General features: G+C 35.2%; 2 protein-coding genes across 3 annotated transcripts; both read left to right on the forward strand.

The window, feature by feature from the left end:
* Nucleotides 1–1316: 1316 nt before the first annotated feature.
* On the forward strand, nucleotides 1317–5178 carry LOC108666140. Of its 2 annotated transcripts, none has more exons than XM_018152956.2 (3): nucleotides 1317–1586; nucleotides 2506–3258; nucleotides 3778–5178. In XM_018152956.2, exons 2-3 carry the CDS (start codon nucleotides 2510–2512, stop codon nucleotides 3965–3967), a joined length of 939 nt encoding a protein of 312 aa, XP_018008445.1. In that variant the 5' UTR covers nucleotides 1317–1586; nucleotides 2506–2509; the 3' UTR covers nucleotides 3968–5178. The 2 variants fall into 2 exon arrangements, with proteins under 2 accessions (XP_018008445.1, XP_018008446.1); XM_018152957.2 differs by lacking the exon at nucleotides 1317–1586 and adding an exon at nucleotides 1643–1974.
* An 11329-nt stretch (nucleotides 5179–16507) lies between these two features.
* Nucleotides 16508–19116, forward strand: LOC108666135 (filaggrin-like; the record flags this gene model as incomplete). The annotated part of the gene is made up of 2 exons (XM_018152953.2): nucleotides 16508–17526; nucleotides 17882–19116. Coding segments are annotated over 2 exons (1233 nt in total), but the record flags the coding sequence as incomplete, so codon positions are not given.
* Nucleotides 19117–19227: the final 111 nt, after the last annotated feature.

Here is a 19227-nt window from a genome sequence, read left to right on the forward strand (position 1 = left end):
TTGCTATCTGAAGCTTCAATTAAATATTAAATTATTTCTTTCGATTAATTCGACTATTAACTTCCACAAAATGATGGATTACAAAAACCTGTATCAAACATGGTATGTCATCCTCATCATAAGCATGATGAGATTAATATCGAAAAAGATTCTACAAGTTTTAGAAATATTAAAACTTGTCATCAAAATTCGAGTGACTCATTCAGAAGTGCCATATAAAAAATCCAGCATTGTTGTTTCGTAGCTACGAATCAGCCCTGATAATATATTCCATTTCTTTATTCTCGGGCAAAGCAGATTCTATGCGGAAGAAAACCTCGCCCGATTGAAGCCGAGGCATTTTATGCAGTAACCGCTGAAGCAAAAAAAAAAATAAAAAGAATAAGCACATAAGCCAAGCTGGTCCAACTGGAGCTGATTTTATTCGATCGTATAAATGTCCCTGAGGCCAGTAATTTTCGTCGTTCACTTGGCATAAATGAGTGATGACAATTTAGAAGATGCTTTATTATGAAAATAATGAATGCTGAAGTCTCATAAATCATAAAGAGTCTCTCATACTGGAACATGGTATTTATTGTTCATAGGTTGACTCTCCTCACAGCATCCCGGAAGTGTTCCAGGACCTGGCAATATGGACTACTTTGCCTTGCATGAAATATATGTCCCAATATTACATAGATCCTTAAGTCAGCATCTGATAAATATGTTGCGGACTATAAAGTAAGTGTTATAATGACTCCGGGCCCCGAGATGGGTCCAGCATCACCTACAAATCCCCTTCACTTTGTTTATAAGACCTCCTCGGGGTCCCGACCTCTCCAGTCGACGTTAGTGTGTTCACGCTGGGAAGGCAGGAGAGCACCACGCCTCCCGACCACTGTTTTCAGTTGTTGAAATACTTTTTGTTACACAAATAAAGAATTTTTCAGTGTGCAGTAATTATTTCTTAAACATTTTCCATATATGTAAATTTCAGATTTTCGTTTCATTTCTGGAATGGAGTTTAAATGAGGAAAGAAAAATGTGTATTTTTTAGGCCCGATAAAGACGCTAAATTATTATTACTCGAAGAGAAATGCTTTATGGTTTTGTTACGAATTAGGTTTCAAAAATTCACGAATCAAAGATACAGGAATTAATTTTTAATTATTCCAGCGATTCATTAATTAGTAATCTAAAATGATATTTACTAAAAAAATAATAATCAACGTTGATTTGCTATAGATAAAAATATTTTTCACTGTAGAAATTTCCACAAAATTTTTATGTTGATATGTATTCGACAATATTTTTAAATAATATACCTGCAGGTGATAGATTATCATGAACAAATTGGTGTCTAAATTAGAAAATAGCATGAAAAATAATGCAAATTAACGCGTGAAAAATGAATCAAAAACAAAATTATTACTTGCGCAATTAAACATTAGTAAATCTTTTGAAATGTTGTCCCGTTTTCTGGTTTAATGTGAATTTATGTTTGTGCGTGAAGCCTATGTTAAAAAACAAAACTGATTGAAAACATGATTTTCTTGACGGTTCGTCTACATCTGACAGTTAACTAATATTTTCCTACGCAAAAAGTGAGTACAATTCATAATAGAATGTTTGATTGCAGATTTGATAATTTGTTTTGATTTAAATTAGCTGAAGATTATACTGATCTTGAAAGTCAAGCCTGGAAAAAACTGTTGAGAAAATAAATTGGCCTAAAATGAACTTGATTTTTCTTAGTGTATCTTAATGGCATGAAAACTTTGATAGAAGTAGACGCCATCGTTATTTGATTTTTTGAATGCTGACTCAAGGACTTGTTTTTTTCACTAACAATAAAATCATGATTATGCGTCCTGAATCTACGAAGCATGTTCAATAGACCAAAAAGAAAATTTATGTGCGCCATCTTGATCGAAATAGAAAAACCATGACAATAATGATCAAATTTATCAATCAGTAGTGAGAACTGGGCACGTAAGTATAATGTATCCTAGTGATAGCCTGTTTAAGTTGATTAAAACAAGCCATTAGTGTATCACGGATGTTAATTTCTCCATCAAACTGAACACCTGAGTTTGTTGCGTGTTATCTGGCAGTGAGTCTTGCCTAAGATTATTTCGTCACCAGACTTTCTCTCTCTTAAAGTAACAGCTTTCACGTAATAGTCATCTTGGCGAAGAGAAGGCACTGAACTGCCAAACTAATTACAGTAAGAAGTACAGGAAGTTGTAGTTTCTTCGGAGCGCCCGCTTTCTTTCCGTTCGCTTTCTTTTTCGGCGTCGCTGGGAATGAACATAGCGTGATGCTGCCACTGTGTAGATCAGGATTTTAATCTCTAGTTGCCGGAGGTCAGAGCGCTACAGATGGGCGCTAAATTTGCCTTACTATCTCTCGGAGATAACAAAGGTTTTATAAAATGATGATCTTCTTCGTAGGCGCATGCATTGGTTTAAGTATAGAATTGAGGTTATTTTAATTATTAATTCACGCTAATTACTTTTTTAGATCGATGGCTGACGTAGCTGCAGCATCAAGCCTGGCTCTCTTATACACGGGCTCACTAATTTGGGTAGGATTCATAGGACTCGGAGCCCTGATTGCAACAGGACCTCTTGGCTACGGAGGACCTCACCGCAACTTTGGACCTCGTCCGAGATTTAGAGGAGGACCACGAGGCAGGTATCGGAGACCTCATGGGTATCATGGACACTCGGTTAGGGGACACGGAGGCTTCAAACGATTGGATGAAGATTCAAATTTTAGCGGAAACAATGACATACCAGCTGCTGGTCATGGAGGAGATATCCCGGATTATGCGAGGTTCTCGAATATGATACAGAAAAGTTTCAAGCATAGCAATGAGGGTGCTTCGCGACCGGCTTTTCGCCGAGCAAGATCTGTTGAAAATTTGCCAGCTGATAGAGAAAACTGGTCTCCAGTAAAATTTTTTAAGAGAAAAGGAGCAAAAAATATTCTGCAAGGAGCAACGATGGCGTCTGATCCAATCGCTGAGCCGAAGTCGCGCAACAAATTAGATTGGTACCCTAATTTGAGTGCATTATTGTACTCCTTTCTACCTGTTTTTTCTCGAATTTCGAGATCAAGCCAGAACCAAAAGACGCCAGAAGAAGAAAGGATGGTGCAGGCAATTTACAAAAGCGACATTAGAAGATGCGGACCAAGATTGGTCTGCGAACTTTCGGCTATCCGGCATCGCCAACTGACATTTGAAGAATTGCAAATTCTGCAGTTTGTTTGGTACGTTATCTGGATTTAGAAATTTCTTTAAAAACCTTGAACACTCCTGTAATTTAAACGAATCAATTGGTTTTTAAGGCGTGGTAAAATATGACAAAAAGTTACTTAGTAAATAGTCATTAATTTCGCGTGAAAATTTACTTTTGGAAATGATTTGTTTTTTAATTATGTTATTTTGTGCAATTATTTTGTGATAAACCATGCACAGGTTGAATATTCAGAGTTTCTCAATTAAGATCGAAACAAGTTGGATTTAAGTTGAATTGAATTCATACCTCTCAGAAATTCTGAAATTTCCATGACTAAGAATCTCTAATTGAGTTCTCAGCACAAAATAAATAGAAAATAATATGCACTTTGTCAGCGAAACCTTTTTAAGCCACACAACTGGAAAAGAGATAATATTATTCTAAAAATAATATGTAATTTAGCGAAAAAAATTATTCCCACCTAGTAACTTCTCATATAAAAAATATCTTTTCGATCCCTTGATTTTTCACAAATTTTCCTCTTTGACAGGCACGGTGACAAATTTTTCAACGAGCTGTTCCCGGGTGAAGGCATTCGGTCGGACAGCGCAGCCCTGACTGCGTACAAAAATGCTGCTCGTATAGGCACCACCGGGGGCGATTGTCAGCACGTCTTCAGGTCATGTCCAGTCAATGCGGCGTCTATGATGGCTTCAGTTTACTCCCTGGCGAGATTATGATAAACTGAGAGGCTATGTTTTACTACAAGATACAATTTTTCGTTTCTTAATATTAAATTATTTTCGAAATTCAAACCTCGAAATCTACGATGAAATAGTCGACGAGGCGTCAATGAAGGCTTAATTCTGTTTATTCTCTGTCGAGATTATGATTAAATGGGAGGCAAAGATTGATTAATCGTTATAGTTATTTATTATTTGTTTTTGTGTATTCATTGAAATTTGTAATGGAATTCTGCAGTATGACGACGAAAATTCAAAATTATTCGTTTTCGTCGATAAAATTTCAAATTTTGAGAAAATTGATGGTGGCCATTACTTTCTTAAAAATGATAATGAAAACCGCTTCCTAATAATTTGAATGACACTAATCCATGAATGTCATTTTTTGTTAACGAAAAAGGCTGAAACTAATTTAGTAAATTAAACCATTGAATTGAAACTAATTGAATTGCTTTAACGGGTAAAACCGTTATATGTCATTGGTAGCGCAAATTATGTCTGTCAAGATAGCCTGCATTTTTTATTACCTATTAAAATGTTATAACTTCAACCAGATTCTTGTAAGTTTCGATGCTAGGGTGTCCATGATTTACATTAACTCCCTTTAGTGTTATGAATATCAGTGGTAAAGGAAAACTATAAACTATGCAACTTTGCAGTCCCGAAAATATCATGGAAAAATTATTATCGAGCTGGTGGTGGATACGGAATAATCAATTTTTCAAGGGACATATACATTTCTTCAATGTTTTTGACATTAGAGCAGACAAATTTTTATTCAAAATTTCCGGAGATTTTTTCGTCAAGTTCACAGTCAATCAAAAGAGTTTTCTGATGCGCCTTTCATTCAGCTACAAATTCTTGTCACATGAATACCTCGGGTACAACATTTCACAGTCCTGAATGAAAACGAAATCAAAACGTGGTACAAAAATATATAAAGTGTCTATTTTTGGGCCTGTTAAGTGTATATTTCCGATACCGAAGAATCCTAAGTCAATGTTACTTCAACTATAACGTTTTCGAATTCCTTTGTTTTCAATTTTTGCAGTTTTTTTAGATTTACGTGAACAGAATTGTTAAACTTATTTTGCAGGTATTATTTTAGAGTTATTATATAGGTCGCTAGTGTTTGCCGTGCAAATATTGTTGATGCACACTGTTGCTATATTAATAGCATTTGTTGAACAATAAACAAATTACATGTTGTCATACGATTTATTATCCATATTGCTTACAATATTATCATTACAGCATGATTGCATCAAAAGAATTTGTATTTGTTACAGATGTACCCAGCTCCCCGGAGTTAATCATGTCTTTATGGTATTTTTAAAATTTTTTATCTGTTACACAGTTTTCCGCTCTTATATAATCCGGATTTCAAGTGCAATATTAACCATCGATTCAAATTATGTTAAAAATCTACTAGTAATGAAATTTTTTGTTGCTGAAAAGAGTATAATTGATTTACATGCCCAAATTAGTTCTTATATACAACCAACATTTAAGTAACGCAAATTTCTTTCAGGCTAACAATCTTAAGTTATCTGTTATCTGCTGGGATATTCAGAAAGAAGCCACCAATATAAGTAAATATTAACTTAACACGTAAACTATAGTAACGGCTCTCTCTAGATTAAAAAACATTCGGTGCATCAACTTAGAGTCAACGAATACGCCTTATGCTAATGCAGGTGGCGATACTTGCTTGAAAAATTTCATACATTTTGTTACGAATGAATTTTTCATCACAGCGTGCTTCTATGTAGTTACTAATACCCGTAATTACTCATAACTTATAGGGTATAAACTAAGAAATGTCCAATAACATATATGATACAAGAATTGCGCGCTCTATTACCGCAATAGATGATTTATTTCGGCGCTCACAACTATAAGTGTTACGTGCAATTTCTCGCAGAAATTTCCAGGCGATGTGGCAAGAAATTTCTTTCTTGGATGTGAAAGATTCTCCGCCTGCGATAATTGCAGTCCATCAAAATTACATGACTAAAACGTCGTCATCTCAATTGGATTCTTCTTTTATACTTTGTTTCATGTTAAATAGTTTCATAAAAGCGTTATAAAAGGAGCACTGAAATCCCAATGGTACTCATTGAATAATGCTACGTACGATGACGAATAAAATAAATGAATAGTTGTGTTTCAAATATTTTTATTCAGATTAATTCATTCCATTACCAACATATTGTTGAAATATTTAAAATTGAAACCAGCGATACTTCAAGTTATCAAATGATGCGATTGGAAAATAACTTATTGCATTAAAAAATGCAATTAAAAATTTACCGACAGGACGAGGGTACTTTAATTATTTTAAATCATCATATATTTGTTGCTTATTTTATATATGAATCTTTCATAGGGCGATGAACTTTGCAGGAGCGCAATTTTCTTGCAAGAAAATATTAGCAAGCAAGTCATGGTGGATAAATGCAACTTTTTCTGATCATCTCTGGATTCAGGGAAACCGATAAGGCTGATCCGCTTTCTATCGTCCTAAAATGTTGAAGCCAATTTTTTTCAACAGAAAAAATGAAAATTAATTATAGATTAAAATTTGAACAGGATAAACAAAGAGTTTCACGGAACCGAATCGTATTTCATTGTTATTTAGTTTGAAATTTACGAAATAACAAAAAATTACTTCACAAAAGCGTATTGCCGATTGTCTGATTAATTATACCGCTCGAATTTTTCTCAAAACTCTTTTGATCAAAACTATTAGACTCAAATAGAAAATAAATTAAATTTTTTCAAATTAGAATTTATAAATGGTCATTTGCAATTTTAAATCGAAATAATTCTTGTGCAGTACACCTTAGTATTTGCACTAACCTAATTAAAATGTTGACAAGCTATACAAAGAAGCATCCAGATTAAGATAAAGACTCAAATTTTATGAATATGTGGATTATTAGAACAATTAAGACCCGTTCAATTAGTTTAACCACTGTCATGAAAAATCTTTATGGAATGTTAATGTACTCGGTCGTTAGAATTCATCCGTCTCAATTGAGCCTAAGTAGCAATAAATTCCCGATAATTGACTAGCATTCAGCTAGTCCATCACATTCTCCATAACCAATTCCAAAACAAAAAATCCAAATTTGAGCAGCAAAAACTCACCTCACCACGTAAAGGTCTAAGAATCTATGAATGAAGCCGCAGACTCGTCTGCGGTCTCTCGAAGTCCCCCTTCACTTCGTTTATAAAGCGAGTCTCGACACGAGGGCGGGCCAGTCGCGAGACTGGTGCCTCCTCGAAGAAAGTGATGTAAGGACTCCACGAGACGGGGCTATTGTGCTCCGCAGCTGTATTTTCACGCTATTAGGCAGAAATAAAGTGCGTATTTTTTTGCATCGGATTGTGGTTTACAATTATTTATTTATTTGTTTATTTTTATTTCACGCTATTTGGCAGAAATAAAGTGCGTATTTTTGGCGTCGGATTATTGTTGTTATTAACTTATTTTTGCATGCACTTGTGTGTTCCTGATATATTTTCATTCGAAGATATTTATTCGAAATTTGTTGCATCTGTAAGATATTATTTCTTATTTACATGGCCTGAAACTTATTTGCATTTAATCTGAATATTTATTCATTTTAGTTCTAATTAATATTTTTCTGGTTCTCAAAAATAATTTCAAAGCACCGAGTACCAACTTCAACAAGTTATATATTATTGTTACCGATTTCTATTCAGGTTTGTTATCTCATTTTAAAACTTGCATTAATCATTCGTTACTCGAATCGGATTTTTTTTTAATTATTTGCATGAAACTGTTTTTTACGACTCGGGGATTTTTCTGAATATTCAACAAAGCATTCATTACTAACAATTCAAAAAATTCATTTTTAACTATTCAATTTATTTTAACCACTTCAGGCTGTACAGAAGGTGGTTGAAACTATAATGCTTAGTTTACCAATTGTGAACATATGAGGACAAAATTAAATTTCAAGCATATATTCTCAAGCTTTTTACGCATATTTTAAAGTTATTAACTTGTTTAATTGAAGACCAATAACAATTTCTTTATCAGTTTCACATTCACCAGCTATCCCAATTTCTTGCACATCTTCAAAAAATATACTCTGTTGTCCCACGGCGCCATCAATAATTTCAACAGTCCGAATAATAATAAAACCACCGACAATAACACAGCGTATATAAGGCAGCAATTCTTCTGAACGCCATTCCTGTCATTTGTTCAGATCATTCAAATGTCTAAGAATATTTCAGCAATAATAGGTTTCTTTTCAAAACACAAATACTGTGAATTGTTGCTGTCGCACTTTCAATATAAACTCAATAATGGCACGATACCCTCAATAAAAAGAATAAAACCTAACGACAACTCACTTATTTTCCTCCTCCTATTGTGTGAGTTTAAAATTACTTGGGAAGCGGAACGATTTCTCAGCCTGCAGAGTTTTAAGCGAATTCTGCGATGCAAGAGCTGTTATTTCAAGTGAAAGTTTTAGAAAGCAACTTGTTGTTTGCCTGATTTGCATCATAACATCGTTCGGGTGATAACAATTGTGTGCTAACACCATAAATGCAGCTGTTGTGAAACGCTGAACATTTGTACACTTCATATATCTTGGCGCTCGAGATCAATGTCTATACAGATGTAGAAAAAGTATACTTTTCTAGTTTCATCAATAACTGTGAGAATTAATTTCTTTTTTAAATAATGATGAATAAATTTTTTCATTGCAATTGAGCAGATCCTAGCCAAGCTAATACGTTACTCAATGCATCTTGTTTGACTTGTAATAGACGCCTCTGCTCATGCTCGCTTGAATAATGGAATATTACCGCCCTCTGGGCCTCATCAATTTCTAATGTACGAGTAATCTCCGTCCGCTGCACTTTACAATTATATCCCCATTTGATTTCCACTGTATTCAAATCACACGAATGAGAGATTAACTTTTTAATGCTCTTCTTACCTCTCGAACCCACTTGCCTCCAGTAAAATGTTGGGTAATTGAATGCTGTTGGATTAAATCGATGAAAGATAAGAATAATTATTGATAATAATACAATTGGAAAAATCCTGAGAGTATTGTTGGAGATCTATAACCAATTACAAGTGGGGACACCTTCATCATGGAAAAATTTCAAATTTATTGACTTCGAATTTAATTTTATAGTTTACATTTTGCATTTTAACTCCACACACTTAAAACATCTCAATTGTAATAGGTGAAGTAAAACTGGAACAATGATCTCCATGCCTTACAACATGAAACATTAATCAACTAAATCTGCTGGGATACATTCACTATAGTGAACTTTTTGTGCAAACAACATAGCTACACTCGTAACCGTTCACATGTGTCTAGATTGTTTTCAGACACACATAACAGTTTTTGGCACATGTGAGAAATTTTTTTTCTTTTCAACCACTTTCAGTACACCTGAGCATAATTTAGCTACACAGAGACCCTCATTCATACACACCCACAATTTTTTTCTAACAGGTGCCCATTTGTTGAACTTTGACACGCACCATCCCAGGTACCGTCCTGAAACAGCATCCTAATGACGTTCCTTTGCAAGGTTTTTTTGCTTCATCAGTCATTGCGCAACTATGGTAGAGAAAGGGTAGATGTTCGTGCCGCCATGCTGGCAGGAAATTTCTAAAGGTGAAAGGACCGAAGAATCTTTTCGAGAAAGCGCACGCTGAGCCAAGAAGGAAAGCGTATACCAGCTTGAACGTCATTGCTACTTTTGATTGGCCTTTCGGGTCTTAGTATGCATGAGTCGACGTTTTTGTTATACTGAACGTTTGATCACGAACAGGATGCAGGAATTTAGGTCACTTTGATTAGCATGGAGGCATATTTACTTTATGACTTTCCGAGATTTCATGTCAAACTTATTTTTAATCTGCAATTCTTGTAATAAACATTTATATTAGTAGAAGGGCAGTGATTTTTTTCGACTTTTACCAAGTAACTTTGGATGACTTTCATGAATGTTATCGCACTTACGATATTAATGTAGATTGAAATTTTGTGATCCGCCTGCAAAATCTACCTCATTTTTATGTTGCTCTTAATCACTCACATTTGATCATCTTTCTATAAAATATTCTTAGTTTTGTTAGTTTCACATAGAATTGCATTTTTGATTGTGGCTACGTTATCCGTAGATTTTTTAATGTTTTCTGCACACAGGTGTGGATTTACAGAAACTTTTAGAAAATCTCTTTAGGGCGTTACAGATCAATAGATGGTCCGGGAATTTCAGAATGGAGCCATCAATTAATTTACAATTATTTTTCAAAATCCATCTTTCTGCTGAAAAAATTGGTTACGGAAGCCAGAATTGAATCCAGGCAGTTACAAGCCTCGTATGAGCATTTTAAAAATTTACGAAATTGTAATTTATCAATTTTTTATTACAGATTTGAAGATGGCTGATATTTTGGCATATGGAGGTGGCGCGTATGGAGCAGGATTGTATGGAGCAGGGGCATATGGAGCATATGGAGCTGGAGCAGGTGGTCTAGCAGGACTTGGAGCGCTTTACTCAACGTCATTCCTATACGCCGGATTTATAGGTCTTGGGGCACTATGGGCAGCTCTCTATTTTGGAGGACTTGGAGGTGGCTATGGTGGAGGTGGTTTCGGTGGAGGTGGATACGGTGGAGGTGGATATGGCGGAGGTGGCTACGGTGGAGGTGGATACGGTGGAGGGAGCTATGGTGGAGGATATCCTTATGGGCCCCAAGGATATCCTAGGTACAAGAAACCTCGCGGTGGACATCGTGGAGCACACGGTCGTGGATTAGGAAGCCATGGATCTTTCATTGAAGCGTCTTCCTACGACACAGGCAAGGGCCACGGCAAAGGGCACGAAGATTACAGCGACCATCACCGAAGGAATAAAAGAAACGCAATTAATTTTTACGAAGATATCAATTCCTCGTATCAAAGCGATATCGGAAGTAATATAATAAATTTCGAAAATGAAGAAACTATGGTTGGAGGTCTGAGACGCAACGACGTCAATGACTGCGGACCGAAACTAATTTGTGAAATAGCATCCGTGAAACATAGACCGCTCACCTACGAAGAATGGCGGATAATGGAATTCATCAGGCAAGTAATTTGCATGAATACGCAGCCGAAATGGTTGAACATGAATACAACATTTCAAACATTTCTACATTGTTGATAGATGTTTATAAGCATCATTGATTACCTAAGTTTTCATTATTTGCCAAGCACACTGAATGATTGCACAAAGCGGCAGTCACGATTATATTCCTTTCTTCAAACGATCATAATTGAATAAACTCCAATTAGCCAGGTTTTAATTCATTCAGAATGATATTAGCAAATTATGAATTAGCAATCTGAATTCCGCAGTTTCATCTTACGTACTTCAGAAAACAAAATCTCTCGTACCAAAAAGTTCAATACTGCGCATCATATACTGCCAATATTTTTAAATAGTAATAATAAAATTTAAAGATCATAATTATATATTCTTAATGTATTCATCCCACTTCAGAAATGGAGACGAGCTCTTCAATGAAATGTTCCCTGGTAAAGGCATCAAGGCGGACAGCTCTGTGCTGCGGGACTACCAAGCAGCAGCGGATTTCGGTGGCCAAGGAGGAAGCTGTGGCAGAAAATATAAGTCGTGTCGTGCAAGTGGCAGAGACATGATGTCAGTTATTTCTGAAATACGGAGGCAGAGATAATAAATTGTATAATTTGCTCATATAATTTTTAATGATGCTATATATTTCATAGAAAATAGCGCCAGCCAAAGGATAGACATTGTATTCAGTAAGGATATAAAATGCAAACTTTGGGAGAAAACAGACATTTTCTAAGTAATTTACATTGAAAATATACTTGTGATGGAGCTTTACGTCGCATATTATGCGCTGGAATATTTGGATAACGCATACTATGCAGTCTTGTCCACATTGTCACTTCTCGTTACGCTTGAATAAACATTCTTTTAAATATAGTTGATGATCTATGCACTACCAAATTCCCAATCAAATAGTCAACAAAGATTTATTTTTTATTTATAATTCCATACTTTTTATGATACCTTCCTGCTTAATTAAATCCTACTTACTAACATAAAGCTCGTGCCAAACATACTTGTACTACCTCAAGAGAAGTAGATGCATTATAAAAAGTACAAGTGTGTATATGCAGTAATAATCTTCTTAATCAATACTGAAAGTAATTATTTTGTAAGAAATAGATATACTAACAAAATTTCCACCTTAACATTACAAAATTTTAATCCACGAGTATATTTTTTTCGTTTTGTGAATTCGGTTTCGTAAAATTTCTTTAAATAAATTAATAATCTGATGCGTAATCATGTAAATTTAGTTATAACTAACTTATGACAATGATTTCATCAAATATCCATCGATTATTTCGCCTACAAATTAGCGACATAAATTGAGTTTTTCAATTTGTACATTATTTTTTATGTGTTCAGTCTATAACTATAGCTGACGCTACAGCATACATATGTAAATAAACATACTAGCCTAATTTTCTAACACCGTATTCTTTGGAAGACTCAGTAGGGAATAAATCACAGCTCATGACTTGTTTTTATTACACAATTTTTTACTTGACGCAATATTTTTTACAAGAAACGATGAGGACCCACCGAAATGTACCATAATAGTTTCGAAATAAATGATGAAAAATAGATATGAGCGTTTCTATAACAAATAAAACCACCTTAAAGCCTTAAAAAATAAACGTAGAGAAAATCTTGAAACATAAAGTGAACGAGTCAGCAACTGAACAAGCTTAAAATTCAATTTTTTATTGTTTAGCACCATTGAAAATGAATATTATTGATAATAATCATGCAATCGGTCCAACATTATTCTGTGTATGATCAATATTCCATATTCAAATTTAAATTCGTATTCGTTCGAGTAATAAGTAATGGTTGGTACGATAAGTCGTGTAATGAATATTTCTGTGAATTTACGCTCACCTTAAAATGAAATATTTTGAATTCATCTTGTATTTTTGAAAACTTTTCGATGCGATCTTCAACTATTCAGTATTCATATATGTAATACTATGTGATTAATATTGCAAATTAGATTTTTTCACATCGACCAACTAAAGTTTTAAACATTCGGAGTTTCGTTCTCGGCTTATAATGGCTACTCGACATTGTTGCTCGTTCTATATAACACACTATTTTTTACTTACCGACTTACTGTCCGGTATTCATGCAAGGTATTGATTGCTAGATGGCATTAATATAATTCTATACATTCTTCTTTATTATAGATTGAATTAATCTATCATCAATCTCTAAGCTTAAATTTAAAAATTTGAACAACTTCAGTCAATTATTTCAAATGAGCGTCGTAAGCTCGCAAAACTTACTCTAAGAAATCTAATTGATTTGACAAATTCGCTTTTTAATTTTTATTTCTTCGGCTTCGATTTCTGGAGTATTATGTTCCATTCCAAACACATTAATTGTGGATTATAAATTTTTTCTCAGTACAATTATGTTCTCGGTATCTTTCAGTTAAGAGCTAAGTTTTCGCCGATCCAAAACCAGCTATTTTGATCATATAACATAAAAGACGATATGAAATAATCAAACTTCTGACATTGCACTCAGCTGCACTCGTAAGACAGGATTTTTTTAAATCCAAGAGACTTTCTTATGAGAAAATTAAAAACTGAAAAACTTACAACATTTAGAAGAAAGTGTTAATATTCTTTAAATGGTATAAGTAATAAAATAATTTTCTGAGTTGAGAATTATGCCGTGCGAGCTGAAAACACGGCCTGACGCGATAATCGCAATGTTCGAGTGTTGTTGTTGTTGTTCATAGCGAGATCCATAAAAAGATTAACACTCATATATTATTGATGATTATAGTTAAATCACAAATGAATTACTCTCAACTAACTAACTAATAACTATAGTTTCCATTGCCCCACCCCTGAGCAAACGAATTGTGCTTCCGTAGAAGCATCGCTTTTTGTGGCGAGTACCGGATGGAAATATGCACAATGACCCAGCGTCACATTTCGTGCAATTTTTGACTGATGACTGATATCACGTCATATTTTTAGTGGCAAGTGAAGTTGAGAGTGACAAATATTTTTTACGTCATGTGTTGTATGATTATTTAAATTTAATGGTAAGAATATTTCTTTGGCATTAGCCTGACAGGATATCAATGATATATCCGACGTGGTGTTGTTCATCGTGTATTGGAATTTTACAGTACTTAATAAGGTCCACATTGGAAGATGAATAAATGACCAAGAATGATGAAGACGAGGATTTCCCGTTACAAAAATGATACAAAAAATGAATGCTTAAAAAAATAGTATCCGAATGGGAACATAGAATTCAAGTAAGAAAATGCGAAATTGGCCTCATCTGGAAAGATATTTCTGCTATTTACATAAATGGTCACACCCATGTTGTTATGTATAGCAGCAGTAGATAACCGTGATACATTATCACGGTTATTATACTGCCACGACTACGGGCATGGATCAAATCACTAGTGGATTGATACCCTAAGACAGAAGACCAAGTAGGCACAGGATTCCCCTTCACTTTGTTTAAAAGGTGAGGGAAGCCGAGGCGCTGTTCCAGTCACTAAGACTTTGCAGTGAGAGAAAGTGAACGCTGTGCCGCCATCTTGTGGACTTTAAAAGATTCACCGAGACTGACTGGCTGAACGTGAAGATATCTGTGGCTTTCCTTTAGACTCCTCCTTCTGAAACATTTTTTTCAATGATCAAAGAATTATTATAAAGCAAGGTGAGTTAGGAGCAATGTGCAAAAAATTCGTGATTTAATAAGGTTTCATTGACGTCAGTGGCTTATTTGTGTCGGTATAACGCGATATAATGTTTGATTTAAATTTATTCAGTTATATGATAGAAATATATGAGTTTAAATATTACATTTGTTGAACTATGAGAACATAGAGGAAAATTTGACGTACCTTAGCATCGGGGTTTATGAATTCATGGCGGTAATGTAATAAATACCAGGTAGCGTAAATTAAGTTTAGAAAAAATTGCGGCGTTGCTAGAAGTACACAATTGCATAATTTAACCCGATAAGTCCAAGTTGTTATTTATTGAAGCATTAGTCTCATCATATCGTCAATCGAAAGTAAAAGTCTCGCGTATCCTGCAGCGAAGACACTAGAAAGTTTAGGTGCCAAAAAATACGTTCTAAGCTGGTCAGCATCTCGGCGGTTATTGTGTGCTAATTTTTTTAATTTATATTTAATTGCTGCAAAAATCTTAATAAACCGAGGGTCCGAATTTTGAAATAGTTATTATAGCATTATATCCAATTTCTCAATTGCAAGCTATGAAATGCAGGTAAATAAAATTCAGATCTCGTATGTATCATGGAATGTGTGCCAGAAATAGTCCTGTTAATTGTTTTTGCGAAAAAAATCTTTGACCATTTTTTAATAGTGAAGGTGTAGATACAACAGCTAACTTTGGGTTTATGCGAGATTGGAGGAAACAGTTGCGAGGTATTTATAAAACGACAATTTTCAGCATGATTGCGATGCCAAATATTTGATGCAAAAAGAAATTTTCATGATGTAAGTTCGTTTCTTTCCATGCTTAATTTGTCTACATCGTGATATAAGTTAGTATTTTTCATGTTTAATTTGTCTACATAATAATATAAAAGTTCGATTTTTTCCTGTTTAATTTTGCAAAATAATGCAATGATTGGCAGAGATAATTACACGACAAGACTGCGAGGGACGCCAGAGCAGCTTTCTCTTCTTATCTTAGCGCGTGCTATGCGTGTAGCAATCGAGCGGCCCTGCTGAAGGCGAAACTGTAAATCTACCATCTGTGTTTGTAAAAATTGTTAATAACATGAGTAAATATCAATATATAAATTGTTACGGTTCCTGCAATTTATGGATGACTGAAATGACAGGAAATAATTGGATAATTTGTTTTATTAAACACTTGATTGCGTTTTTTTCATTCTGTATTTTGATATTAGATTGCTATGCTAGCTGCGACTGCAGTAACTAAATCTTCATATAACCTAATGGAAACTTGTTAATTCAATAAATGTCGACATAGGTTTTAGGTTATTTTCTGCTGAAACCGTTTTCATAGCTGGCTAATTTATCACACTGCCTGTGAAACTGTAAAAATTTTAGTTTAAATTCATAATTCATTTTTTCCACCCTAGTGCATGATGGTGGTCGTGACTGGCACTGCGACGGCCACCGCAGGTTCGTACGCGGCAGCAGCGGCTGCACACGGGCTCGGTTCCGTGGCTCTGGCACACGCGGCAGGCTTCATCTACGCGGGCTACTTCGGTCTCGGCGCTCTCTGGATAGCGTCCTTCAAGAAGTTTGGAGGCAGAAACCGCTTCGATGATTACGGAGACTATGGTGATTACGGTTACGGCTATGGAGGATACGGTGGTGGAGGATACGGTGGAGGAGGATACGGGGGAGGAGGATATGAAGGTGGAGGGAGCGGAGGGCGAGGAGCGTACGGTGGAGGAGGAGGATATAGTGGTGGAGGTGGATATGGTGGAAGGTTTCCTGGAAGATATGCTGGTGGCTACGGATCTGGAGGAGGTGGATATGGAGATGGACTCGGATTCGATGGATTCAACAATATCGGTGACAATTTTTCTAAGGGACATAGTAAAGGGCATCACAAGGGTGGCCATGAGTACCAGAAAGGTCACGATGGCCACGCTGTGTCTCATCACAAAAGTCATTTCCAGGCATCGCATCATAAACATCATTTACATGAGTCGCATTACGAAGGTCAACCTCATCAAAAAAGCCATTCGCATGAAACTCATCACAAAAGCCACTATAAACCAAAAAGTCATTCCCACTCCAAAAGTAAGTCACACGGCTCACACCATAAAAGTCACTCTCGCCCAAAGAGTCATTCGAAGTCTAAAAGTCATTCACACGATTCTCATCACAAAAGCCATTCGCACGAATCTCATCACAAAAGCTCTTCCGACAGCAAATCGAAAAGTAGCTCAAGACCCTCGTCTAAAGCGCATCACGCAAGCTTAGAAGAAGATGACACACTCTACGGTCTTCCAAAAGCATCAACTGGATTCCATTTCCCAGAAACATTACTCAAATCTCCCAGTGGAAGTTCAGCAAGTAAAGAGGGATTTGGTGCACTACACAGTCACAGCATCTATAGCGAAGAATGCGATTCAAAGTGTCGAAGAAGAAGCCATCGCAGAAACCGAAGAAATGCCGAAAACTACGCTAACTTGCAATCGGGTTACACCAAAACTCCAGAGTGGACTTCCAATTACGAAGTAATTGAGAGTGCTGTTCTGCAATCAAATTCAGAGCCGGAAGAGGAAAAGTTACTAAGAGAAATACGGAAAAATGATAGAAACAATTGTGGACTTCGGCTTGTTTGTGAACTTTCAGCTACCAGAGACCGACCTCTTCTTCGGGAAGAATGGGAAATCCTCGCTTTTGTATGGTAAGCAAACTTTTGACATAGCTATGCCTTTTCTCGATACTAAAGTATCAGTTAGCCCAATTTTGTACCATTATTATATCAATAAACGGTATTGGCCTGCTTGGTGAACTAAGTTATAGAAGAATTAGATATTTTTAAAACTTGTCGGACTGCATTGATATTATTGTTCATAAACTAGGTCCGATTATAATATTACAAAAGTCTGGTGCGCTACAAGGTTTAGTTGTAAACAAGTTTGTTAATTTTCATCGGTGATCTCATTTCGCCAAATCATCAGTACTTCATGAACAATAATAATAAAAATATTGTATTCTACGAAAATCATTCTAAATTTAGCTAATTTTTTTATCTTCAGGAACGGCGACGAACTTTTCGACCAGGCGTTCCCGGGCCAAGGGATCGGTCCCACAAGCGAGGCTCTGAGGGACTATAAAGAGGCGGCCTATCTTGGTCAGCGAGGAGGCTCCTGCAGCGATCAATTTTTTTCATGCCCTGTTGATGCAAAAACTATGATTAATGAAATACTAGAAGCGCGAAGAATATATAGTTTGAATACTTTTTTTAATTAGAAATATCTTTTTATTTAATTTTATGAATCGAAATCAAGGCAATTTTTATTCACTCGGAGTAAAAAATACACTTGTGTTTAGGAGATGTGTTCATGCAAATGTAATGGAAGGAACCTGTTCAAATTTGATGCACGTTGCTGGATGATCTCTGTGGTTGAGCAGTAACATCTCTGACGTCGAAATTTATAATGTGAAATTATATAATTGAATTACTACCAGTTAATTTGAATATCCTTACATTATTATGTTTGCCATTTAACGCAACCAAATTAAATGGGACAAAGTAATGTAAGAGTCTTTCGTGTAACCGCACACTTTCTGAAAATTATATGCACCTGGATTGTAAAAATGTAACATAGTTTTTGTAATAATTTCGTTTACAGTTCTTATGTGAAATGATTCGAGTAATATATGAAATTCTTTGACCCCAATTAGTGAACCTTCTTCCCTATGGAATGATTTCATTCACAGGAAAATTTCTCGAACATTGAATTCATTTTTGTCACCGTTGATATTTTAGCTAAAATATATGTAGATATTGCGTATATTTCGTAAGTTGTTGTTGTTATTTCTCCTCGAGCTGTTTTGTTTAATATTGAATGAAAGTTTTATAGAGTTTTAATTCTTCCCTTGCATATTTTTGGCCTGTCGCTAGAAGAAAGCAGTTGCATTAAAGTAGCTACTTGAGTCATTCAAATTCCGTTTAAGTATTTGGACGGTCAAATTCTATAAATTAAGCCACTTTAGAAATGACATAGTTATTTCATTATTTGGCATGCATTTCGTTGTTTATATTCTTACGTACACTTATCAAAATCCATGTAGTATTCATCGAAACCTTTGCCTGCATTGAACCGGAGTTTAGGTCAGAGGTGAATTCCTTTAATTCTGATCCTCTAAAATTCATCGTTTATCGGATGAGCCAACATTTCCTCCATTATAGTTTAATGAATTCACTTTGCAATATCAATAGAGTATAATGAACGTCAGAGTTGAACTGTATTGAAAATTTTAAGTAATGAAGGAATATTTTAAAAATGTTAAAACGTTGAATAATTCATCAATAAAATGTTACGCATCTGACTGAGTAAATAAAAAAACACTCGCAAAATATTTCGAAATTTGCAATAAC

This window comes from Hyalella azteca, unplaced genomic scaffold (genome assembly GCF_000764305.2).
Source record: "Hyalella azteca isolate HAZT.00-mixed unplaced genomic scaffold, Hazt_2.0.2 contig1600, whole genome shotgun sequence".
Lineage (NCBI taxonomy): Eukaryota > Metazoa > Arthropoda > Malacostraca > Amphipoda > Hyalellidae > Hyalella > Hyalella azteca.

Bases quoted from the DNA above. Each gene is read 5' to 3' on its own strand.
- LOC108666140 (XM_018152956.2), top strand. From the start codon at position 2,510: ATGGCTGACGTAGCTGCAGCATCAAGCCTGGCTCTCTTATACACGGGC. The intron at 3,259-3,777 runs GTACGTTATCTG...CCTCTTTGACAG, and splicing joins CAAATTCTGCAGTTTGTTTG to GCACGGTGACAAATTTTTCA.